Genomic DNA, 27,121 nt, shown 5'->3' on the forward strand with positions numbered 1-27,121 from the left:
GATGAATGGAAAAAATAATCGCAAAATATTTCGTGTCTCACGTCGTCTATGTTGATAAATTTTTTGTTCAAATATCTGAACATGTACGAGTTTGTTCGTACGGATTAAATTTGAATAGGTAAACAGATTGGCCCGTATAGCATCTACATTTACTCTTTCGTCGTAAACCGTCAAAAGCACCGGTTCGTCTTTGATAAAATGTATATACTGTTTTAAATTTGCAGATTCAGAATAGCGACAGTACAAATAATACACCTACACGTTAATCATTGAGTATAGAAATCTTTAAACGTGTACAACGATACACACGCGAATTATAATACGCACAGATAGGTCACGTATAGTCATAATGTATGTACATATTATTTTGATTGCTATTGTTGTAAAATGATTGAATATTGTGTCGTCGGGCACTTACCGTGTCGGAATTGTTTCAAAAGAATCGTTACGATTTTCATGATGACCATCGTGCGTTGTACAATACGATCAGTATTGGGTCGATCGTCTATAATATGCGCGCGATGCCGAGGTGTATCTTTGCGAACGCTCGACTCGCAGTTATTCGGCGGCTTCGGCGGCGGCGTCGTCGTTGTCTTTATGATATAATAGAGCGACAATTAATTCAATAATTAATATTCGAGTGTATCGCGGTATACCCCTGCGGTAAGTCACGCGGACGGCAAAAAAATTCTATTCCGTTTGGCGAAAAAAAATATCCTCCGTCTCGGCGTGCGTTACACGTGCCCGGGCCACGCTCCGATATATTATAATAATTGTTATAGCGGTGCAGCCTATACGTAGGTCAGGCGCCCAGTAGAAAACCGTGCTAAAACAGTAATATTATATCGAACTCGCGGCGAATGAATGAAAAAAAAAAAAAAATTAAACGAAAAAATTTTCTTTCAAAAAACAATCGTCCGGGCGGTCGGGGGGGTGCGCGAAGCTTAGAAAAAATTTCGGAGACGAAAAAAGTTGTCAATAGACCCGCGCGCGTCTATCGGCTAGTTAACTGGTCCCGGGATCATCTAAACGTCGACTGACGCGTGCGCGTGCACACACTGCAGCAGCTGCCGGACGCCGTGTATCGCGTGCGTCGTGTTCGCGGTGGTGCGCGGCGCGATGACGACGAGACGTCGGTCCGTCGGTGCGTCTCTCGAATCGGTCGGGGCCGACGCGAATCGGACCGACTGCCGATACTGCCTATGGCCCGATAACGTTCAAATCTGTTCGGTACGATTATTTTCGGTACGCGCGCGGGTATAGGCTCAGGTCGGATCGGCCGATCATTCCCCGCCAACGCGGTATTTCCGCTCCGTCATTTTCGGCGGTGGGTATATTATGATGACGATGATGACGATGATGACGATGATGCCGCCGCCGACCAACGGCCGTCCGTCGCGAATTGTCGAGTGTATAATAATATAGTACATATAGGCAGTGCGGCATTCGTCACCACCACCACCACCACCACCACCACTACCACCACCAACATCACCGGCACAATCACCACCGCTCGGACAATGCGGCGATCATGTGTGTGTGTGTGTGTGTGTGTGTGTGTAGAATACCACCACCACACGGTCACCGCAACCTCGGTATACGCGCCGTTCGGCCAATCTCTCGGTCGGTTCCACCTCCTTTGCAATCGGCCAAACCGACGTATTTATGCACATATAATAATATATGCCTGCCTATAGAGACGCATATATATAATATATAAGACGATCGAAACGGCTGTGGAGTTTTATAATATATTAGGAATAGGTAGGCTATTGCATACATACACGCATACCGTGTAGCGTGTGCCCATACATATTATTATTATTATTATTACTAATAGGTAGGTTATATTCTATGCAGAACAACAAAGTTGAATTATTATGCATTTGTCGTAGTTTGCGCCGTGTAATATGTACACCGTGCGAGATATTTTTTGTCTATGCGACATCCACGCCGCCCGAGTATTTATTACCGACAGCAAGATTTTTACGGCGATGGTACCCGTATCCTTACATAATGTAAAAAATACGCTATACCTACTGATTATTATAGTAGGAACTAACCAGTTCAAACCGGAGTGAAAAAAAATGCACTGGGAAGTTCACTGAGATCGCATCGAGATAATAATGTAACATGGAGATCGTTTTACAACGGTTCCTGCAGACCGCAGTATATACCCTTATAAGGGCGGAGCAACTGGTCCAAAGTATGGCCGCTGGTCGGTTCCGGACATTCGTCATGAGCTTTTTGAACCGGTCGGTCTGCAATAGTGACCAATTTTTTAATCTCAACTTCAAGATCAATAGCTATATATTATATACTATGTTATACCAGAGTTGTCATTAAGGGGAAAAATCAGCAGAGTCCCGAAAATGATAAAATTATTTTATTCCTTTATTTGTACAATATTAGGGTAAATTGTTTTCTCTTTTGAATACCAATAATACTCTTTGAAAAAAAAAAATCGTAAGTAGCATATCATTTATTTAGGCGCAAACATTTAAGAACTTACCGAATTCATCACGGGATACTAGAGTATCTCATAATATATTTTCCTAAAGTATAAACTGTGATTTTTAGGTTTTCATATTAAATCAATCCAAAAACAGAGATAGAGCTTTTTGAGAGTACCTATATACCTCAGTTAGGGTAGAGCGTTCAAGAAACTCGGCCAAGAATTTGATTTTTAAGTAAAATTCACTCAAATATAATAATCATTGTTAACGTTAATATATTACTAAATTATTAGAAATAAAGAATTACTAAGCCTTCGAAAACCACGGTAGACACAATACAAAATAATAAACTTAGACACGTTTTCTCTAACTTGTTGTGCTATAACAAATATATAGGTAATTTAAGTCATCTAAAAAAAAATTAATTAAATCCACTAAAACTCTGTACTTCAGCCGTTAAACACGTATAATATAAATGAGGTCCTAGATGGATCGACAACCATCATGATCACAATTTTTATTATTATTTAATTTTTCAAGAAAAACTGGCTAAATCGGATTGATTGTAACTCGTAGCTATTATTCCTTAGGTATTTAAAATTCTAAAACGCTGGAGAGTAGTAGATGAACCGAAAGCTAAGATTATGTGGTTCCCCTGTCGTCGTTTGGCGATTAAATTACTGTCAAAGTGTCAACCCAACCACTGCCCCTCCCCCCAAACGCATGATACTCTGTAACCATACCATTATTTAAATGGACACTTGACATTTTTTATATGCATATGCAGTGCGTTCCAATTGGCAACGACAAATATTCGTAGGCCGTATTGCGTTCGTATCATAGGTGACCCCCCCGTAGAGTGGCGCCGTAGACACAGCACCAGCCGGGCAACTGATAGGTATTCGTACGATTAAGACTAGTCACTATTCTGGTATATAATAAAACGTTTTCATGCATAGTTCGTAGGTACCATAGACACGATGTGACACACACACACGTGGACAACAGGCAGACACGTATTTTCGTTTTAGTTGTATAGAGAATTTGTTTTACAGTTTTGCTCGTTAAGCATTCGGAAAGGATGTTTGAATTTATTTAGCGTACATCTCTTGTATACGAGTAGGTGCCTATACAGGTATAATATACTACGTTTTGGCATCTGCACACGCCTCGCTGTCAACGTATGATTTCGTGTTCAACCTACAACTATAATACCTAATAAGTAATAACTATTACGATACTGTATATGTGTGCAAGTGTGTTTATAGGAACGAGTATAATTATTATTATTATTATTAATATTATTATTGTTGTTGTTGTTGTTGTTGTTGTTGTTGTTGCTGCTTACATCATAAAATAACAATTTCTTAATACCTACATGTAAGGTGTTTACGGGTAAACGACGCTACGGATTATATTATACCTACACAGCAGTACACACGGAAGTCAAAACTAGTCGTAGATAAATAGCGTTAAGATATATTGATAAGAGGTGCAACAGGTGATGTGATGCCTCTCTCTCGAGCGGCGAACTCGAACGCCCACGCTTAGCAAAACCGTCAAGTTCATTGTGACGGCGAGTACTATTGAATTTTTCGAGATGACGACCAACGAGTTTTTCCTTTCGTGTAGTCGTGATATACTACATTACTACATGCTATTCTACTATAGTACTATACCATACATTTTTTTGTTTATCTTCAGCAAATCTTTCAAATGACACCCAAAGCAGTTTTTGTTTATGCCTACCCATTTTATCGGATACAAGAAGTGCTGAAGTGCTTTAAAAGTTGCATGTAAAGCTGGTACCTAGCCCTATAAATAAATGTATCGTAAGGGATAAAATAAATGTAAAATACTACACTTATAAAGCTGTGGGTGAGTTGCGGCCCTACTTGTCGTTTCCGGTGTTGGAGGCCGGTGCATTCCGGCCCCAGTAATTATCATTATCTACGTACCTTACCTATATAATATATATATATATACATATTACCAAGGGTGGTCAAGCTAACAATTTTTTTTAACTCGATAAGTTAAATTATTTTAAAATAATAAAGTTAAGTTAAGTTAAAAGCTACTCATATTTTTTTTTCGTTAACTCGTTAAGATAAACGTTAATTTAAAAAAAATAAGTTTTAAGTTTTTGCCAAAACAATAGTCAAATTTTTATTTATATAACACAGCATTTTTTTTATTAATACAGTGGATTCCGCTTAATGTGTGCACTTTAGGATCAGTCCTGTTTGCCCACATTAAGTGGTTGCCCATAAAAACCGAAATTAGTTTTAAAAAAAAATGATAGTAAAAAAAGTTTTTATTTGTATTATCATATACCTATGTAATTGAAAAAAATGTTAAACAATTACTAGGTATAAGTACAAATAAAACTAAATACATATAATATACAAAATTAAATTAATCTTTGAATGTCATAGGCGGACATTTGGTTAAATTTTTAGGGGGGCTTTAACAATCAAATGTAAAGTGACTCGCGTGACATCCTCACGGAATGTTTTGACTACCTCGATGCAAGGAAACGCAACATTTATCCGGTGACTTATATGACATACTTGGACCAGTCCTGCCATCATCCTAACATATTCGTGTTCCTCCGGGTGACAGGATTGAACAAACTCATTTAACCTTCTGAACAACACAACTTTAAAATTGAAACTTTAATAATAAGTTTTTATATTATTATGTCACACTTATTTGTAAAAAAAATCTCATAGATACGACGAAACCCGATTCAACTAGTTCTTTTAAAATACATATGTGTATATTCTAACGCTATGATAAAATAAAACTGCCCACATACACCGAATCGAGTGTCCATATTACTCGGTTTTATTTAACATTGTTAATATACATTTGTATTGGGACCAGACATGTTTGTCCACAATAAGCGGATGCCCATATTAACCGGTGGCCACATTGAGCGGAATCCACTGTATATGAATACTTTTATTTTTTATTATTTATTTTTTTTAAGACAAATATTAATATAAGTACGACAATTTATACTAGAAAATACGTAATATTGTGATGTTTATATACTATATATGGACATATAGTATATTATATATACTTTATTGAATGGTCGCAATTCGTACGTACCTCTCTTAAAACCCGGGCCGCAACTCGTATGCTATTTAGGGATTGGGCCGCAACTCACCAACACTGACTTATAAATACAACTATTTAAAATACAGTAAATAATAAATATATAAAATACTCAATAGAGAGATCAATTTAGATTTTTTAATCATTTTTGAAGAAATCATAAAAATATAAAACACAATTTACAAACTAACAGCGCCAACACGATGGTTACACCCCCTTTTTAACTATAGGTAAGTTCAAATAATAATACATAACTGAAGTTTATGGTTTATGTTGGCGATGCACGTTTATCTTTATTTTAGATTTATGATATGGTCTCACATAAAAATTAATACCTAATGGGTTTTCAGGCTTTAATTTTCTATCATGTTTTAACTTATCAAAAAATAACTAACACTCACTAAATTAGGGATTATTCGTGCAATATTATTTTTATAGCTAGGTGCCTAAGTACCTATACATGACATAATAAATAACGCCGCACGATTCATAAATGCGTGGTTATGTATAATTCTACAAGCGAGATTTACAGTATAAGAAAACGACTATCATACCAAAATAAAATATTTTATTAATTTTTTATTGTTTATTGAACTAAAAAACATCAACGACCAAGGTTTTTTTAGTTTTTGATTATCATACAATCAGACAATCATTATAGTGGGTACATAATAAAATAGTTGTTGGGTATATAAAGTTAACAATCGTAATAATATAATAATCACGAATTCGTACTAACGATAGTTGAATACAAAAAATATATCTAGTAATATTATAGTACAGCTAAGTTTGCTAAATTTTGTTATATAAGTCAGTTTTTCTTATGAAGGTTATCATATTTGTGATGTTTTCTGTGTTTAGTCATTTTTAAAAATACAAAGTTTTTCAATTAATGGAAAAAAAATATAAAATCGTGTAATTAGGTAGTAATTACCAGAATTGTTTTCAACTAAGGCTATACTATCATCATCTTTTGGTTTGGTATTTTATTAATATATGTAATTAATCAATGTTTATGTGCAATACCTATAATATTTATACAACTGATACGTCTTGTCTAATTTATCTATCATCGTTATAGCAGTGATGCATTCATGATGGGACATTATTCGCAATGGAAAACAAAGAAACGAGAAAGAAAATTAATGGTATAATATGTTTACTACGGGTAGGTACGTCATCACTGGTGAAAAAGTAAAATAATTAAATCGTTTACCAAAATTAAGCACAGCCGTACGGATACCACCTTCCTGCGTAATTACCGCTAACAACAATTCATATTTGTAAATCACAGCAAAATTACCAAAACAGTATTTTGTTGCGGCCATAATTACCGCGGAAAACACGTTTTGGAATTACACGGTTAAGTATAATATGTATATAATAGTTCTCGGTGAAAATAAATTATAATAGGCACATAGATAATAGTACGTACTTACTATACTTATGTACAATTGAGACGATAATAATATGTATGACAAATAAGTAGAAACCTGTTTATCAAACATCTAACCTAATTATCAATTATTGGTCGGCGAGAAGGGCAAGCTTAACAATTTTTTAAAAAAAGAAACGGTATGTCACTGTGGAGCACCTACGTACACAGATAACAGCGATAAAAATCAAAATCATGTTACGCAAAAAAATGCAATATTTAACAATGGTGGTGAACAAAAAACTCACACACAGTTCGGTATGGTTGCCTCATATTGAAGTAAGATTATAATTTATAATTAATTTAGACTTTGATTGGTGGCGACAAAAAAAAATCGCTTCTTCAGAATCAATCGTCGTCGGAATGATAGGACTATGTTATTAAGTATTAGAACAATTTATTACGCGTGGACTAATTCTGGACTTTACTATAATAAAGACTCGTCGACAAGATACAGGGTTGTTAACCTGGGCATAGGAACCTCCCATATCGTATTATACGTCATGTTTAATAGGCAAAAGCCTAAGTACACAAGGTGATTCATCGCCATTTTTTTACTTTAAAAATAAATGTATTACTTCAGTAATTTTTGGAATTTTTAAGCAATTTTACCTATACTTAAATGTTGAAGACTACATTATTATTATCAAATATTGGGATTTTGATGAATTGTATGGAGTTTCTTGTGGCTATAAAAACTATCATTTTTTTATTATATTTTTAATAAAATAAATATATACATGCCTATACTATAAAATTTAAAATATTTAATATTTATAAATTGGATTTTATTTAAAATTATTTTAGGAGAAATATAAAATTTGGCCCAATTGGTCTTATCTTGGAACTAAAAGTTTTTTGTCCTAAGTTAAATACATTACCGGTTTTTTGATGTACATAATAGAAATATTATTTTTGATTATTTTTAACTGTAATTTATTTCAGGTATGTTCAATATTTTTTATTTTTTTGTTACACATTTGACATTTGCACAATTTGTAATATATATATAATTAAGTGTAGGAACATTCGAACATCTGTTTAAGGTCCTCTTTATCTGGTTAGAGAAACTTTAATAGAATAACAAATATATTATCACCGTATTCAGATGATGATGCCTCTTAGATGAGAACTCAGGTCTATAAACAAATAAAATGCTAAATGCACCAAACTATTGCATGGATTTTTTGCAGCTCAAAATCATTTCGTGGAAAAAAATTTTAGCTTTTTTTTGAATATCTAAAAAAAATTGTCATTACGGTTTCGTATATAAATTAAAAATAATAATAAATTAAATTATAATATTGAAATGCGATACACTATGCAAAACACGACCATAAAAAGAATTTTTTTTCTACTAGGTGGTCGTGCTGATTTTATACACTTACACACTATACACACTTATCAGCAATCATTCCACTCAGTTTCCATATTATAATAAGCGCCACCGCCGCCGGTCGTATAATATCGTTATTACACTGTATATAAACTGTGTGCATATGATAATATATTATTATTCGCGTTTATGACTCATGAACTCATAATGTAGTAATAAGTAAATTTTCCAAAACATGAATGGGATACTTAGATACTTACGTCACGAATAAAAAATCTATAATATTTTATTTACGTGTTAATAGTAATTCCTATACTTAAATGTGACAACCGACAACGAATAAAATCAAAACGATTCAAGATTTCATCATTTATAAAACACCTCAGTCCTAATTAGTGCTACGTATATAATTACGTTATTTATTTCTGTTAATTTTTGAAGTAATAAAAACAACCATAAATATGTAAAAAAAAGTAAATTTACACATAAAACCACGGATGTAGATAATAATATAACCACAGTTTCTATAGTATTATAGATACTCGAGATTCAGAGATAACTTATTGGTCGTTCAAAGTAAAGTTAATTCCTTTATAATAAATAACAAAATGTTTGACTTGATAATATGATTTTTGAGGTTTTATATACTATATATTTTATATTATTTACAACTATCATCCCAGAATTCCTCCATCAATCACTATTCACTAGGGCAAGACCTACAAGCAAATACTAAAACTCGGGTATGTAAGTAAAAAATTGATGGCCAATGGCTCAGACGCTCGGATGTCAAAGGCCCAAAGCTCATCCTAACTTACCTATAATAGCTATATTGCTTTATATGCGGTAAATCCCAACGAGGGTTTCCCTACGATTACTGATCCTTAGGGTCCACTTATTACTTTAACAACAAATTCATTAAGCGACCATTAACACGTTATCAATAAGATGAGTACGAATAATATTTACCTAAGACGTAAATTACTACATTTTTGAAAAATTTAATTTACCCCAAATAGTGGCCACAGTTAATGCATAAAACTATTAGAATAACAAAAAAAATTACCAAACGTGTTTTGTTTGCTCTGAATCTAGACAAATAAAATGAATAGGTATTTTAAAATACAAAAAAAATTCGATTATCACGATAATTCTGTGAGTATAGACTCTAGTGTAGTTTACATACATCAACTTGTACCCACAATTAATTTATTTTTCAATTTGAATAAATACTTAAATATACTTGATTTTCAATCTTTAAACAAAACATAAGCATTACAATGTGATACATATAGTTTGATGGCAGAGGGAGTGGGTGGGGAAACTGTTCAACAACAGCACCTCATGCCTATAGCAACTCCATTGGCTCAAGTGGGGAAATCGTAATTTTTTTTTTAAAGTCAAGAACGTCTCTTGGCCATTTTCTTTTCAGTCTTCCCGGTGAATTATTAGGACTGGTGGTTAATGACGAGACGGATTCATCACCCGATAATTAGAAAATGTTGGTATGAATGGATTTTTCCGTAATGCTCAAGTAAGTATAATAGTTCGATTAAAAATATAAAAAAAAAACAATAAGGACATGTAATTTTGTAAATTACCGTACATCTTCAGGCCACGATATTTTTTAATTCTCAAAATCGTCGTGTAGGTAAATATTTTATTTCATTTTATCATAGATGAATATTATTAAATATATAGGTACTAAATATATGACAGGGTGGGAAACCTTGTTTTTTGTTTTCCTGTTTCACAACGTTAACTAGCTATTTGGAAAACACGGTGGCCCACTCTGTACACAGCCACAAACGACGCTAATGTAGACATCGATCACTAATATTATTAGCAATAGTATTTTGTTGGTTGGTCTGACGTCGTCTATATTTGGATCCAATATAATTTAAGTGGTATTACGAAACCCGGATTACAGATATTGCCTACCAGCTATAAAGTATGCCTAAAAAGTATTTTATATAGTTTAGTATAAACGTTAGCGCACTGGAAATTGTAATTCCTACAATATTATAATAGTTTTCGTGTCAATGTCGATTTTAAATTCAATTTTTACAAGATTGCAAAGGGCGAGTTCCAAACTACAACTGGTTACAAGAATATGTGGACAAACGACTCATTATAATATTATGCCTAGCGAAGTCTTGATAAAAACACACGAACACACAGTTTAATCGACTGAAAACCTGCAACAAAACTCATTATGTGCCGTCTGGTATGGCAGTTAAAAACAGTATAATATACCTAGCTAGGATAATAATTGAACGAATTCTAGCTAGACTGCCGGAGCATAGTTCTTAGTGACGTATACGTTATTTTTGGAAGTGAGTTATCAGTCGAAAAATTTAAATCTAAACTATATATATAAATATAACCGTTTTAAGAAATATTCATATGTTCTAAAGATAAAAAATAAACTGTCAACAGTATATGAAATAATAATTTTTAATGAAAATCCCAAACCTCACAAATTCAAAATCCTACCTTAATGCAGTGTTATTGAATACAAATTATTACCTAAATATGGGTCTTTCGACAATGGATTGTAATAAAACCACATATTTAATACACTTTGTATCAACATTTTATACTTAACTTTATTTTATTTTTGGTCAATTTATTCGTCTGTTACTCCTTTAGTCCTTTAGCCATGATAATATTATTTTGTACTATCATCGCCGTGGCTTAGCAAGTGGTGGTTAGTAAGTTGGACAATGGTCATGTGAAATCGGTGGTTAAATCTGTTGTTTACCGTACTATGGGTATGTGGAGTAAGTATAGTAAGTTGTGCTACATCCAATTCTTATATTGCAGCCTCAATAAGCCATATATACTATAATGTGCCAAGCATCTACTAAGTATTATATCCAATGAAACTATTACTTTCATTATTAAATTTAAATCTTTTTCTAAAAAATAAAATTTTATACATTTCTTTTTTAATAAAAAGTAAAAAAGGTAAGTGATTATCTAACCTTCGCTTCACACCATCAAACACACCCCTGACCATTCTCAAAAATAATCATGATGATTTATTATGTAAATACTTCAGGTACTTCTTCATCTTCGTTTTGATAACAAATATGATAAATATGATATTATATTGTTGTCTTGCATAGAAAACATAATCATAATCATCACTCAGTTTACACTTATCAGTTACCGTTCAGATTAATCAGTTGTCAGTTGTCACTATAACAGATATTTCGTGGGTAGGTATGTTACACTCCAACACGTTATTATATCTAACATTAAGATATCCCGACGATTTATCTAGTCAAAATGCCCGATAAAAATCGGATTAAGTGTTAGATTGCCTGGGTACTTGGAAACAACCGGTATTTGTTTCAATAAATTTGTCAAACTATTTTCATCTCCGGCATACATTTTATCGTTTAATTTCGTGTAATTTATGCGTCATAAATCACAATCGTTTGTATACCCTAATAAATAACCAAATAGTCTGTCGTGGGTTTTTGCTTTTCGCCCAAACGATACTTCTGATTTTTGGTTTTTGCTATCCAGCTGACGATTAACGGGACAATGTAATCAAAGCATATTCTTGTTATTAACGTGCAGTTATATCAGTTGTCATGGCGAAATAGTCTCTGATGTACGTCGAAAATTTGGAATAATAGTTTTCAGCACTTAACGAAACATCGTTCGTTTTTAATATTTTACCCGTCCTACAAGTTTATTTTCCGTGGCATTGACCTTCATGTAGAACATATTATAATATAATTATTATTATTGTCTTTTATGTAATTATTTTTATGATAATAAAATATTATGATGCAGTGTGCAGATTTATGTTGAAATATGTAATAAACATGTACAGAGTGATCAAATTTGAATATTTTGCCTATACTCAAAGGCTATAGTCTTTATTTTTGGTGTACTTTGGTGATCAATATAATGACTAGGCAATGAGGCATTAACAACTTTTGACTTTTTTTATTTTTAATGACAATTTATGTTTTTAATTTCACTATCTTTTTATTGAATATTCAATAATATATAAGCATTTTAAGTATATAAGAGGAGTGAAGTATCAAGATTATTTAAATTTTTGATTACCTACTTATAATTAATTAATCCAAAAATCTAATTTCGACATTAGTAAAAAAGAATTTTGCTTCATATTATACTAAACTCGACAACGACGGTTGCAGTTTAAATATTTAAATTAAATTTATCGATTGAACCTCAACAACAGCCATATTATGTAGGTATTAAAGGTGAACAAAAAAGACTTCTGTCATACGATCGCGAGCAACTAAAATCGTTTTAAGAAATAAAAATCTCGTACAAGTTACTATAAGACGTGTTGTAGATAAGTAGGTATGTCTATGAACTACGAAATATTGAGTATCGCCGCAATATACCAGTATCGTTAATCACCCTGTACAATTTATAATACTTCGCTGGAACTGTAATCGTACACAACATAATATTATATTATACGACTCTCGAAGGATTAAATATTTTTATATCTGCGAAATAATGAGGCATAGCGTTTATTATTATAGCATATAATATGACTATACATTATTATATTGTACCTACATATTATTATGATACCTTATAACTTATACCTATAGTCTTTCCAAGTCATGCCTCGTACAAAAAAGAAACGAGTTTCGGTCGGTATTTTGCATATTATATTTTATTAGTAGTACCTATTTATATACACACTTATAGCTGCAAGTCGTTTATTGGGAAAAACGCTTTATTATAAAAATCCTAGCGGTCCAGGCCCTGTGCCTGGGCAGCTAGCATCGTGCGACAATAACAAATGGTCGATGCGCCTAATAATGTTCAACGCATACAAGTAATATTATTATTTATTTTCCTAAGCCGACTCGAAGTATAATGCACTCACGACTTTTTTTCATTATAACGGTGAAGGCGTGGACTTGCAAATGGGATGGGCCGTCGTACAACAGACATCGTGCCCAATATATATATATATATATATATAATATATATATGACACATGTATATGCTATAGAATAGTAATTTATAATACGCATTCGACTCGTCCGCCTCTAAGCATAATATATCTCCACTACAGTGATATTTTAATAATGCAGTTGTACCTATTTAGTTTCGTACAGGACGTCAATCGATAGAAGACTGTCCGAAATGAGACAAGCATGATAGTTGTATAAATAATTTATTCATAGTTCTCTGCAGCAACACCGGCGACGATCGAATTTGTATACACATTTGTATTTAAACATATATGCATATTGGTCCCGCGGGCCAGTGGAGCACTTCGAATTTCCCAGAGGTGCAATAAGTGCAGCTGTTAATGGAAAAAAAGATGTAATTATCGGTCCATAAAGAGAACCTTTAACAATAATCTAATAATGTTAACAATTGTTTGGCGTATACTAGAAATTAGAATAGCATAATAATAGTACACCGAAAGTCGTATGATTGCGCGCAATATACACTAAGGAACTACGGTACAGATTGAAAATATTTCAATAGTAGATACTTTCAAGTATGATAATGGTATATACGTACCTACTGCAAATTGTTGACTTATATTGTGTCCGACAAACATATTGGGCACAGGATAAATAAGTAATAATATGTAAGGGACCGATAAGAAAAGAGTTGAACAATACAGTGACGAGAAGAATAGGTAGTAAGCTAATAATACTATATGCAGTGTGTTCAACTACAAAGGAATATATAGGATATATTTCAAACGATTTTCAAATTTGGGTTAAATTTTTTTTACTAACTTAAAATATTATACATACATATTTTCGAAAAAAAAAATTTTGCACACGCGAACCAAGACAAATTCCTCCTGCCCCCACTTTTTGAATTCAAATTTTAAGTACTTAAATTTTTTTCAAGCAAATTTGGTTTATAAATTTAGTGAGTGGAATTTAGGTGAAAGAATTTTTTGGTAATTTAGCACCTTTACTGTAAAATTTGTAAATTTTTATTTAAGTTCAATTTATGGTGTGCCCGTTGAATTTGTTCACAATATAATGTAAAGAAGGCAAGATAAATATAAAATAAAGTGTTAGTATTTAATCGCTTTATTAAAAATAACAATTAATAATATTTCTTAATTTGTTGAGGCTTAATGGCTTATTATTTATTAATAAGTAATTATAAAATAAAATAAAATTGAACATACAAGAATTGTACCTAAGTCCAATTATAACATTTATAATCACAAATATATTAAAAATTATTATTATTTATTATGGTCATGCTATTTATAACTTATAATAATATTGTATTCAAAATAAATGTGATGAGATAAAGATAAGAGATAACGTATCGTATTAAACAAACAGTTGTACCAGTAACCACATCCATCATATCACAATAATTCGTATCACGTAACTATTATTATCATTTGAAAAAAATCCTGATTTGTATTATAATCCTAATATCTTGACAAAAAATACAAAAACATATAAACAAAGTGGTCACTCAACTGTTTGAGTGGTAAATTATTTTTTTTTTTTGTAAATTTACTTTATCGATAAAATTTACAAGACTCACGCATCACTATATAAATTCTTCTTCTATCTTATCTATCTTAAAAGTTGACTTATTAAAGGTGTGATGGAGTTTCGATTTATGCTCGTGGTATTTATGGTATTTTTTAACAGTTCACTTACAATATTCCACAATAGTACAACGTTCAACATTACTAAGTATATATATATTTTTTTTAAAGACTCAGGTGTAAGTTGTTAAGCACATTTACATTGTTTTTGCATACAAAATCACGAGGCGCATTAAAGAATTGTAGATAAATGATTAAAAATACGAAAAAATATAACATGTTTAAATTGAAAGTTTAACTCGCTCTCGATGAATAAATTTTTAAGATAAAAAAAAGAACTTTACAAGTCAAAGTGCAGACAAACAGCGCGATAGCCTAGCCATTCACACGTGACCTGTATATAAATTGTTTGTAAAATATGTTATACGCTTGTGGCATTCACTTAGACTATAATTAACTATGATCGTAATGAAGAAACTAAATTTTCACTACCAAAAGTGACGGTACAATACAGTTTTTATTTTTTGGACATCCCTCATAAGAGTAAATAGATATTGTTGTTTTAAAATCCATGATTTTTTTGTTTTCCAAGTTGAATAATTATTACTTTTCAGTTTTAAAGTGACAAGACAAACTAAACAATATTTCACATATTTCGTACGGTTAAGATTCTCTTCTATTTGTGATAATTTTTTGGTGGCTTAACCGTTCTGAGTAAATTTCATTATTGGCTGATATCTGCATATTCAGCTTAATCAAGAAGTTAAATATTTATTTTATCTTGTACATGTAGAAAGGTATTAGATATTTAATGATGCATACTATTAACATTATTTTTAAGTTAGTATTAGATACAAAACCCGATATACCTACCTACATGGTAGTTGCCTTGCGCCAATCAAACTCGGGGACCACGGATCAGATAAAGAATGACAAAAATGTTTTTTTATATTACATAATTTTTATATAACTTATATTTTTAATACTTTTCTATATGTGTAACATCAAGTAAACATCAAGCGTTTTGTTTTGGATGTATGAATTTTGTTTAAAAAAGGCCTAACCTGATTTTATTACCTTTTTGATTATTTTCTGAAAGATAACATTTTCCTATGATACTTTTATTTTTTCTTATAAATTATAACTATTAAAACTTCGTATTAAATTGCGCATTAACAATCAAGGATACGGATATAGATAATTTCTGAACACGTCATTAAAATTGCCTATACAAAACCCCTTAAAAACCATGTTTTTAGTATCACATGAATTGTAATTGTGTATAATAATATAGTGTTTTGAAATTATTTCGTTTTGATTTTAATGGTAATACGATTATTCAACAACTTCTGTGGATGTTCATAATTTTTTATTTCATTTGTATGACAATCGTATAATATAGGTTACCTAACAAAGTGTTATTTTAATCGGAAAAATCAAAAATTTTGATAATACCTAGCACGGTTCAGGACATCTAGATTCAAGGTCTAAAAAATTTGATTATGTGAGGAATTAGTAAAATCATTTCAATCAATAACATGAGTAGATCTAGTAAAAAATTAAATGATTTATTAGATTTATATCTAACAGATAGAAAATTATAAATAATATTAAAATCAATCAATATTACACGCTGTTGTTACCTTGTACCTCATCTGAATTCAGTTAAATATAATAAGTTAATTAATTCGTTTTAAGTCTATTGCACTATGCTTACAGCTTAGCCACTAATAACATATTTTGATTTTTTTTTAAATCCAAGGTTTATAGAGCTTGTTACAATAAAAATGCGGGTAAAAATATATTATTATAATACTATAATATTATGCTATAAATGATCTACTATGTATGTTTATTGGTACAATAGTACATAAATAAATAAATCATGAATCTGATATATCACCTTTAAATACATAATACATAATACTTATTAAATCTTTGTGAACAAAATCCGTATATTTTTTTTTAATGACAAAATCACACATTTATTTACTAAACTCCACACTATATTATATCCACTCCTATATTTAATAAACACAATTTATCCATATTTTATCAGCTATGCATTTGATTTACCATGGCCTTAAAAAAATATCATACATTTATCTGTATATTACCTATATGTGTATCGATAACCATCGATTAAAAGCTGATCTTATAATAAAGTGACATGACATGAAGGTATGAAGTACGATTTCGTTTCATTTCAGTACCTAATTCGGTTATCGGTGTGTTGACTTTCATGTTATATCTCGCTTGAGTTATTTCTCACGAATTAAGTGTTTTGGTATTCATATAATATTATTAGATAGATTATAACTTCAATTTGAACTTTTTCATCTAAAATTGATGTTCAAATTATAGCTAATGATAAAAGCGTTAAATGTGAAGTCGTTGGCTATTTTAAATAAGAGTAGGTATAATATTAAAATCATTAGTGGGCCCACTAGACACTTAACCAGTGATTATGAATATTGTTATTTTTTGTAGGTTGAACATGACCATGTAAAAAATGATAATATTGTTTTCCCGGATTTTTTGTTTTATCTATACATTTATATTCAATTAATTCTTCTTGAAAGTCAAAATACATTTTAATAAAAGGTATCTAATTTGAAAAACTGAGTACTTGACTGTTTTTTATATCAAAAATCTATACAATTTTGAAAATTGATTAAAAAGCATGATTTTAGCAACATTATAAACTATCGACGTATACACTATACAGGGTGACTCATCATTCAAGCCATCATGCCTTGCTATTATGTTTATATAGATATTACTCGTAGTATTTGATTATATAGATTTTCAATGCTAGTTTATCTTTTAAAAAAAATACTCCGAAAAATAGTCTCATATTTGCATGTAAATGAATATGCATATTTTATTGTGCACTATAATATTATTTATGAAAAACTATAAAAAAAACTATTGTAAATTAATTATTTTATAGAATATTTTCTTATGAATAGAAAATATTTTTTAAAAACAATGACGATTATATTATGGTATGATCACAAAATACATTCTAGGTAATATAATACTCTATTCTACTTTGATAAATCTTAATTCGGTTAGGTCAACTAAATTATTTTAAATATATGGTTGATGTCGTCTGCTAAAGATACAGTTAGTTACGTTTAAAGTAGTTCTAGAAAACGTCAGTAAAAACTATTAAAAATTAAGGAAAAATCGAGAATCTTGGAAATTTGGAAATTATTTGGTTGTTAGAAATTAATAACAATTTTTCTTTTCATATAAAAGCTTCAAGAATTTGATACAAGGTTCCTTATAAGTTTTTAACCCAAAAATAAAAATAATTTTACCAGAAAGTAGGATTAATTTGTTATGATCTTTTGAAGTTCAAATTTTACTACATTGGATTCACTAGTAAAAAAACTATTTCTATTCAAATTATGTATGATAGTTTTATGTAATTCAAAAACAAAACACCATACTATATGTGATACCGGCAAAGTATTGAATCCGGCATTATATAGAAATCTTAGAATGGCAAAGATGAGCAGGAAAAGTTAAAAATATATACAATAACTAGGTATTCAATAGATTACCTAATATCAAACAGGAAAAGTATTTAATAATTTATATAAAACTTCACATTAGTACCTTAGTGCACCTTTGAAGTCAACGATTAATGATTATCTTGACGATTATCTTATCACATAATATACAACACGTGTGCGATGCATTATCGTCATTATTGAGTAATGATGTTATTATTTAGTCCGTGTAAACTTGAAAATTCAAAATACGCCTTTAAAAGTATTTTTTTTTTCATTCTTAGAATGTTTGTCGTGTTGAGATATATAACATTTTCTGAACGTTTCTATACAGAATTAAGTAAATGTCAGAAATATTCCAAAAATACAGTTTATTTATCCAATGAAAAATATCAACAAATATTACATGAATAAATTACTGCTGCTTAAAGATGTTAATAATAAAAAAAAAAGATCTTTAAGCTTCAAAAGTATTTAATTTTTTTTAAAGTTGTATAAGGTACATATACAAAAAAATATTATGTTATGTCTATAGGTTTTTTTACAAAAGATTAATAATTTATTTTATATTTTTATAATATAAATATTAATTACAAAATATGAGAAGTAAATTGTTGTAAAAATTTGGCTTGTGGAAATAAACGGGTATTTGATAACGGACATGCATTCTCATATAGCAAAGTTCCTAACTTAAAAGATATATGACCTGAACTTAAAATTATTCACTGTAAGCCAAGGCACAGCCAAAGTCAGGGCAGTGTTGAAAGAGCAAATCAAGACGTCGAGAATATGCTCAAAACGTGGACGCAAACAGAAAAAAATTCTCACTGAAGTCAAGGATTGAGATTCGTCCAATCAATGAAAAAGATGACAAGGTTATAAAATGCACACGCAAGACAAAATGTCAATCTAAAAAATGTTTGTAGGTAAAAAATAATATTTTATGCAGTTCAAAATGCTATACATCAACTATATGCTGAAATGAATAAATAATAATAAACATATTTTGATTTAACCTAACATAATTTTGGCATTCTATAAAAATTTTGGGAATTCTATAGATATTAGATTGCCTAGGCATAGTATAAAATAACATTAAAATTTAATACACTACCAAATAGTTCAAGGAATTCTATAGAATGCCTAGGACATTTATAGAATGTCTATATTCAACACTTTTCCGGTAACATAAACTTGAAATTATATATCAACAATTCTTAAAATTATATTCACACAATATCTTATAATAGATATTTTAAGTTTAAATTTTGAAAAAATTAGATACTTTAACAAAAAACTATAATTTTAGTTATTTTTTGTGGTTTAAAAATAATGAGTTCAATTTTTTTCAAAATTCATCATAACCACGAAAATATATGCAAGTTAAAAATGTATACAGTGATTAAAAATTGTTTGCAGGGTTTCTAATAAGTGGTTTATTCAGAAACCAAAAATTTTCAAAAATATACATGCACAGTTTTTCTTATTAGACAATTAAAGTTAACATTTTGCCCAAATTTAATAGTTTTAAACAAAGAATAACAATTATAGTTATTTTGTTGTAATTCAAAAATAATGTTTGTTGGGACTTGAACGTTTAAACTTTATATTATATAACTGTATAATATTATATTTTGTAGGGTGAGGTTGGCAATACCGCCAATAAAAATAATGTACACATTTATACATGTCGGTATATAGGTGACGAGTGTCCCCAAAAACTTTGTACACTCTATAAATAAGTTACCTACATTACTCAGTAAATTACACATAGACATAGTCTAGTTTCATGTCTCACAAATAAAAAAATAATTAAAAAATATTTATAGGATACTGAGTATTGAGTAATATGAGTAATTTAATTATACAGTGTACCTTGTTTTCGTTGACACAATATGGTATAATATGATATTTTCAAAACATATTTTAGTTTAATTAAAAGGTACTGGCAGTCTATACCATCAACCTGTTTACACACACGATAAGGCAGTATAGTCGTCTAAGCTCAAATAGCAATACAAAAGAACAATAATATAACAGGATACAGTCAATGATATAAGCTAATATTATAATAATTAAAATTGAATATTAAATTTATAATAAATGCAATGTTTTTGGAAAAAATGAAATCAACCTACGGCGACATAATATGCCTACCTACTAATAGTAAACAAAATGAATGCTTCTATACTGTAATAGTAATATCTAAAAACTTTTCATGATATGTATTTGATAAAGGCCCACGGACCGCTCAGAATCGTTTTCGGATGTATCATATTGAATCAAATTTAACACATCCATTACAGTGACTAATTCGACACCTACTAAACATCAGAGAGATTCCCCACTTACCACCATTTTCACCTTTTTATAAAATAAGAATAATAGAAAAATAATCTATGAAACCAATAAAATATATTTATGACTAGGTATCGTAGACGTGTCATATTATAGTATTAATATTTTACATATTGGGTTTAGTGAATGTATTTACCTATTATAGCTGTATACAATTTGTTATACCTGTTTAATTTCTTTCACATATGTAGTTATGCATGATATTGTAAACAATAACATTTGAGAAAATGCCTAAATATTATAGTTACCCAATTTTTTAATTTGTAAAATAGGTATTCCTAGAGTTGATAAAAACATAGATACTCCCTAAAATTCGTCGTCTATAGGCAATTCTTGCTAAGTAGTACGCACTCTTGTGGCAGAAAGTAGTACTTCTCAAAGAAGTACTCTGTACTCTTTAGTAGTGTAGTCAGACAGTGATAATGTGTTTTGATTACTCAGCAAATCATTATAATTAATATTTAAACAATAATTTAAACTTTTCTTATTAAATTACTTAATATACTAATTTAAGTAATATAATTAATAGTTATGTCTGACCAAACCACGAATAGAACTAATTGTTGTGTATATGGCTGTTATATCTATTTCAGATACTGTTGATGGCATATTTAAGTCATGTGCTTTAATGCAATTTGTATCTATTAAAGGCCTAGGTTTGTAATTTTGTACTGACGTTTCTTTTCTAGCAGACCAAACACATTTTATATCTGTAGATGATATTTTCTCAAATTCCGATATATTTTCCCTAATAAAGTAAATATTTAGGTGAGTATTGTAAATAAGTTGAATATAAACTATATTTTAACATGTGTATAACAAAGATACATACTAGTTAATAATAAAATATGTTTATAATAAAAATAATATAATACCTATTTTAATCAACATTTCTAAATTAAATATCATTAGTTGTAATGTGTTTAATTAATACCTTGTGCATTGAATAAGTATTGCTGATACATGCTTACAACGGCCGCTTGCTCCAGCCTTACACGAGCAAAGAAATTCAACCAACTTTATTTTGTAATTATTATCATTTTTTAGTTTTTCCATTTCAATTGAACCATTTATTTCATGAGGATGACTAGATAATGCACTAGTTTGTAAACACAATGCATATAAACATATCTTACTTTCTATTATACTTTTTATTCCACACAATATTATATGACCTACATGACAAAATATTGTATAATTAACAATAATTGTTAAATTATGAATATATTATTATTTAAGTTGGAAGTTTAAGCAATACACAAACCTGCATTTAAAACTTCCTCCCCTTCTGAAACACATCTTGCTCCTGGAGTACACTGAAGATAATTAAACATTTCATTAATGCTTAAAAATGCCTTTTGCTTATCCATTTTATTATTAAAAACAATGAGAGAAATATTTAAAAATTATAAATTGTTATCTCAACAAGAACTTTATTAATTTAAATTATACAATAAGTGTTTACTATTTAGTCATTCATAAAAATTCATGATTCTATTAATAAAAATTAAGATTATAAAGCCTAATACGTATATTAGTAATGTATAGAGTACTTCTTTGAACCACCATTTTGTAAATTATTTTGGCGGGAACTCTTAATTTGAATCACCAATACATTTTGGCGATAAAAATGATGTTTTTGAAGAAAATATAAAAAAAAACCCCTTAAAAAATGTTCGGGTTTTTGTAACCCGAGTTGTCATAATATGAGAGTCAGAACCCTTATTTTATGTACCTAATATTTACTTAGCAAAACTCTAACATTGCGCGTACCTAATAATGAGCAAGGTATAGAGCGTGGAAAGACTTTTTTGGGAGCTCATAGATCACTTCAATTACGCCGTACGTGAGTTAACCCCACCACGTCTAAATTATGAAAACAATTTGAAGTTGATATGGCTATGTGGTACGTAAGGCACCTGAATACTGGTCCCACCAATTTTGGAATATAGATTGAAGCAAAATTGAGGAAAAAATTAAACCTTTAAGGTGTGCTATAATTTTGTTATAGTTGCAAGAAGTTGCAAAATATTGCTACACGTTTGGTATAGCTATCAATTTATCATGACATGGTCGGACCAACTTCACTCACGTTCAAACATGGACATCCGTATTGATCGGTGGCACACTTGTTATCTCTTTCGAAGAAAATAAAAATTATGTTTGGTACTTGGGTGTATTTACTTCTGAAATGTATAAGTATTCGTCATTACCGGAAAAAAAATACCATCTAACCCTGTACCACAAGCGTGACCTTGCAAGTCGATATTATAATTATATAGGTACCTAATGCCAAAGTAGCACGAATATTATATAACATAAATAATTAGGTACGCATATTTTATCGTAGGTATACGATGATTTGATCGTCAAGTGACGATCAAATATAACGAACAGCATCATAATATAATGCTGGTGCGCTGCAAAACACTCTAACACTTGTGTGGTTACGTTTAATTACGAATGACGTCAATTCGGGAAACACCCACATCTGGCGCGTCGTGCCCCCGATAACATGTCATACCAAATTTAGGGGAAGGCAGTCTATATTATATTTTGATGTTATAGGAACTTTAGATACATAATTTAAATATCCTGACCCCTGCTTATTAATATTGCACATTTTATAACCAATTTAAATTTCATTTTACAATACATTACCGTTGTATAATATATTATCCTAGTACAAAGAAAAACATAATATATGTGAAAACAAAATTTTTTAAGTAAAAAATTAGAAAACATGAATTCAAATAAATGTGAAATAAATATTTAACAATACTACGTTTGTTATTCGTGTTATTTGTATTGTTGTATATATTGTTCTGTGCTTAAAAATGGCGGTAAGAATCTGCAGTATTTTATATCAGTAGGTATAAATGAGGGGCTATAAAAAATAATAATAATAATTCACAGTTCCGGACTCACATCTGTCTTACAAGTAGAATTTAGTTCAACAAAAACCAGTTCTTGAAGATCTAAAATAATAATATTATAATATTTGTTGATGCGACGGTGAGGTGTGAATCTGTTAAAAAAAATCCTGTGTATAATACTAACTATCGAGAAAAATGATTTTTTCCTAAACAATTGTGATTAAAAAAAGTTTTTAGTACTTGGATTTAATAAAGCTATTATTTGCTATTACGCTTATAACAATATATAATGAATTATACAATTACGTTACATTGTGTGAAATTCTTTAATAATATGCTTGGTTTTATCATAAAATCAACTTATATTAAAATACATTATAGGATGGCACAATAATTAAACACAATTTCAGATTATTAAATCAACCGCTCTTAACGGGAAACAAACAAGAGTTGACTTTGATAATTAATATCAAAATATCATGTTTTAAATTTTAAAAAAAGGGGCAGAGAATAGGCAGCCTATCTGCTGCAATTCAGTAGATATTTAAAGTGGACAGCTGGTCATTGAGTGAATCGCTATAATGATGTGTTCACTTTGAAATCCATGATAAAACATAGCATAGAAAAATGATTCCAAAGGCGGTTTCAACTCTTATATTTATATTGATGCACTATTATAGTACTTTATTAATTATTTTGCTATTAATAAGAAAGCAAAATACAATTTTTTTCCAAAAACATTCCATTCATTATTTTATAATACCTACTTACCTATAATATTTATACTATACTAATATTAATAACAGTTCAGTCAATACCTGCTTATCGTAGAATGGTAAGAATAAAGTGCGTGTTACCTATAAATGGACAATAGCATAAAACTATTCTAAATATTCTGAAAAAGTGATTGTTTACTCTATAAAAAAAATGTGGTCTATATACTTTTTAAATATTTTGTTGGTTCCGATATTAAATGCCTATGAGGAATTTTGTATTAAAACATAGCTATAAATATTTAATAATGAATACGTTTTTAGTAAAAAAATTATTTAAAAAATTTTCAATCTTTTCTGAGGATAGACAGTTTTAGATTCTGAGTAAAGCGATAAATGTTATTGATTTTACAATAAGATATGTGTTTTTTTTTGTTCTGTGTCCGTTATCTGTATGCACAATATTATAAGTTGTCAAAATAATCTTTCGATTTTCAACTTCTGTATCTATTTTGGTGGGAAGGTGAAACTAATTGTTGTAGGTTCTTATGAAAGTTCAAAATTGAAAACTCACAGTAGCTTTCGAAAGCATTGGGAAAAACAAAAAAAACTAATTATTGAAAAACTAAACTTTTACGTAAAAACAGTTTTTAATAAAATCAATTTTTTTTTTTTGGCGTTATTCAAAAATGAATAACCGTAGGTGCATGACATTTTTACCAAGTGTTTGAATTAGCATATTTTTCTAAACTTGATTTAATTAGTTTTTGAGACATTTGTAGGTACACAAAATATTGCCAATTATTATTATTTTTTTAAAATTATTGTTAATAAAATATTTTGCTTTCGGTAACAAACTCAAAAACAGCAGAACTTCAAACACTAGAAATGTTTTTGACATTGGTTTTTGTTTTATTTTGTTATATTGTTGTAATTCAAAAACGACTAACCATAGATAATAGTTGCATTAAATATTCCCGGAATGTTTAAATTTGTATTTTCGTACCCAATACACAATTTTTATCAATACATTTTGTCACTTTTTATGCTATTTATAGGAGATTGCATTGGCATAAGAAATTTTAGATTATTTTTTTACAAATATCAATACAAAATTGTGAGAAGTACAGCTTGAAAAATGTTCAAAATTGTTAAACGTTTTCTGTATATTTTGCTACGAAATAGTTTGTAAAGTTTTAGTTATGTTGAAATTCCAACCCTCATAAAAGTTATTATGATATTACGCTTATCGTTTTTTTAAATTTTCAACAACAATAGGTATTAATGAGAAATTTAATTTAAGGATTAATTTTCAATTATTTGGACAGAGTGAAACCTTTTTTCATTATATTATAATGAAATAACAAAAAAAAAAATCATAACATTTTGAAAATTATGTATGATGTATATAACATATATCTATAGAAAATGATAATGTAATCATTAAGTGAAAGTTTCAAAGTATTTATAGCTATACGTATTTGAATTACAACAAAATAACAAAAACGATTTTGTCAAAATCTAGTTTTACGTAAAATTTTTTGTTTTTCTCTAATTTTATTATTTTTTTTTTAGTTATTTTTTTCATAATTTTAAAAATAATTGAATTTTTACAATTTTTCAATTTTTCTACTATAAATTGTATACAAATACATAACAAATTAAATAAACACAAACCTAATGGTAAAGTCAATACATTTATCACCTCACTTTCTAAAATAAACTGAATTTAATAAGAAACTAATTTTTTTTTCACAAATAAAATAAATAAAACCAAATAATCCTAGGTTAAAAAATATTAAAAATACTGTTTTTCTTAAAAACTAAAAAACAAAACTAAAATTGTTAGATTATGCCTACTTAAGTAGGTATAGCCGTATAGGAACTAAATAAAATGTTTAAAACAATTTTAAATATTTATATTTTTTTAACATTAATTGTTTCTATCTCTTTTATAAAATAAAGAATCGTATTACATGTTTATCAGGATATTTCTTCAGATAAATGGTGAGATAATTAATGTAAATATTTTTATTAGCGTATTGTTGCGTTTCTAGTAACTATTTAGTGATTTTAAACTACTGTCTATATTTTATAACACCAGTCACCTCCACGACAATCTGCCACAGCGTATGCCATATATATTGTTTGCATTGTATTATGGGCTTCCAGTTAAAACGTAGATTGAAATTCAAAATGAATTGAAATATTATTTAAAATGTGTTTAAAAATCATAAGTAAATCGTTGTGCATTGTATAAAATTTTACACCGATTTTTATTAAACACTTTTTTTATTAGAAATAATTATTGTTTACTTACTAGTTTTGAATCCAAAGTATGTAACCGTCATGTAAGTATTATTATGTCTTTAAAATTAATTAATCTATTAAAATATTTTAAAATAATATTATTAATAAAAATACTCTGTAAAGGTTAGGTCAACCTAATATAGGTTAACATATATGGTACTTATATGGCTATAATATTATTAGCATTATTAGTGGTTAGTGCACATGGCAATTATTATGGAATTAGTTATCTTTTGGCCCTTACTAATAGTTTCGCATAAAATTGTAGTACAACACCTATTTTAATACGCATTTAAAAACGTTCTTACACTTCAGGAAACGGCTTGTTACATGATACAATAATTTATTGTTGTAATCGTCCAAGCGTTAAAATGTGTAGCAAAGACAATCTTCCATTACTATTAACCATTTCGAGTTAACGTAATGTAATAATGATT

The 27,121-nt window shown here is 29.5% G+C and overlaps 2 protein-coding genes across 3 annotated transcripts in view; both read right to left on the reverse strand.

Annotated features, from left to right (window-relative positions):
* Positions 1 to 27,121, reverse strand: part of LOC111029811 (scavenger receptor class B member 1-like) — an 89,058-nt gene that overhangs the window by 46,695 nt on the left and 15,242 nt on the right. Inside the window, exon 1 of one of the 2 annotated variants that reach the window (XM_022308994.1) lies at positions 419 to 1,380. The exons of the other annotated variant lie outside the window; for it this stretch is intronic. Within the exon in view, the coding sequence (XP_022164686.1) occupies positions 419 to 467 (49 nt within the window). The 5' untranslated portion in view covers positions 468 to 1,380. Of the gene's footprint in view, positions 1 to 418; positions 1,381 to 27,121 lie in introns of those variants that run through there. 2 annotated transcript variants of the gene reach the window in all.
* On the reverse strand, positions 21,314 to 22,393 carry LOC111029812. The gene is made up of 2 exons (XM_022308995.1): positions 22,050 to 22,393; positions 21,314 to 21,960 (listed from the first exon to the last, which is right to left on the reverse strand). Exons 1-2 carry the CDS (start codon positions 22,153 to 22,155, stop codon positions 21,713 to 21,715), a joined length of 354 nt encoding a protein of 117 aa, XP_022164687.1. The 5' UTR covers positions 22,156 to 22,393; the 3' UTR covers positions 21,314 to 21,712.

This window comes from Myzus persicae, unplaced genomic scaffold (assembly GCF_001856785.1).
Source record: "Myzus persicae strain clone G006 unplaced genomic scaffold, MPER_G0061.0, whole genome shotgun sequence".
NCBI lineage: Eukaryota > Metazoa > Arthropoda > Insecta > Hemiptera > Aphididae > Myzus > Myzus persicae.

Bases quoted from the DNA above. Each gene is read 5' to 3' on its own strand.
- LOC111029812 (XM_022308995.1), bottom strand. From the start codon at position 22,155: ATGGATAAGCAAAAGGCATTTTTAAGCATTAATGAAATGTTTAATTAT. The intron at 21,961-22,049 runs GTTTGTGTATTG...TTTGTCATGTAG, and splicing joins GGAGGAAGTTTTAAATGCAG to GTCATATAATATTGTGTGGA.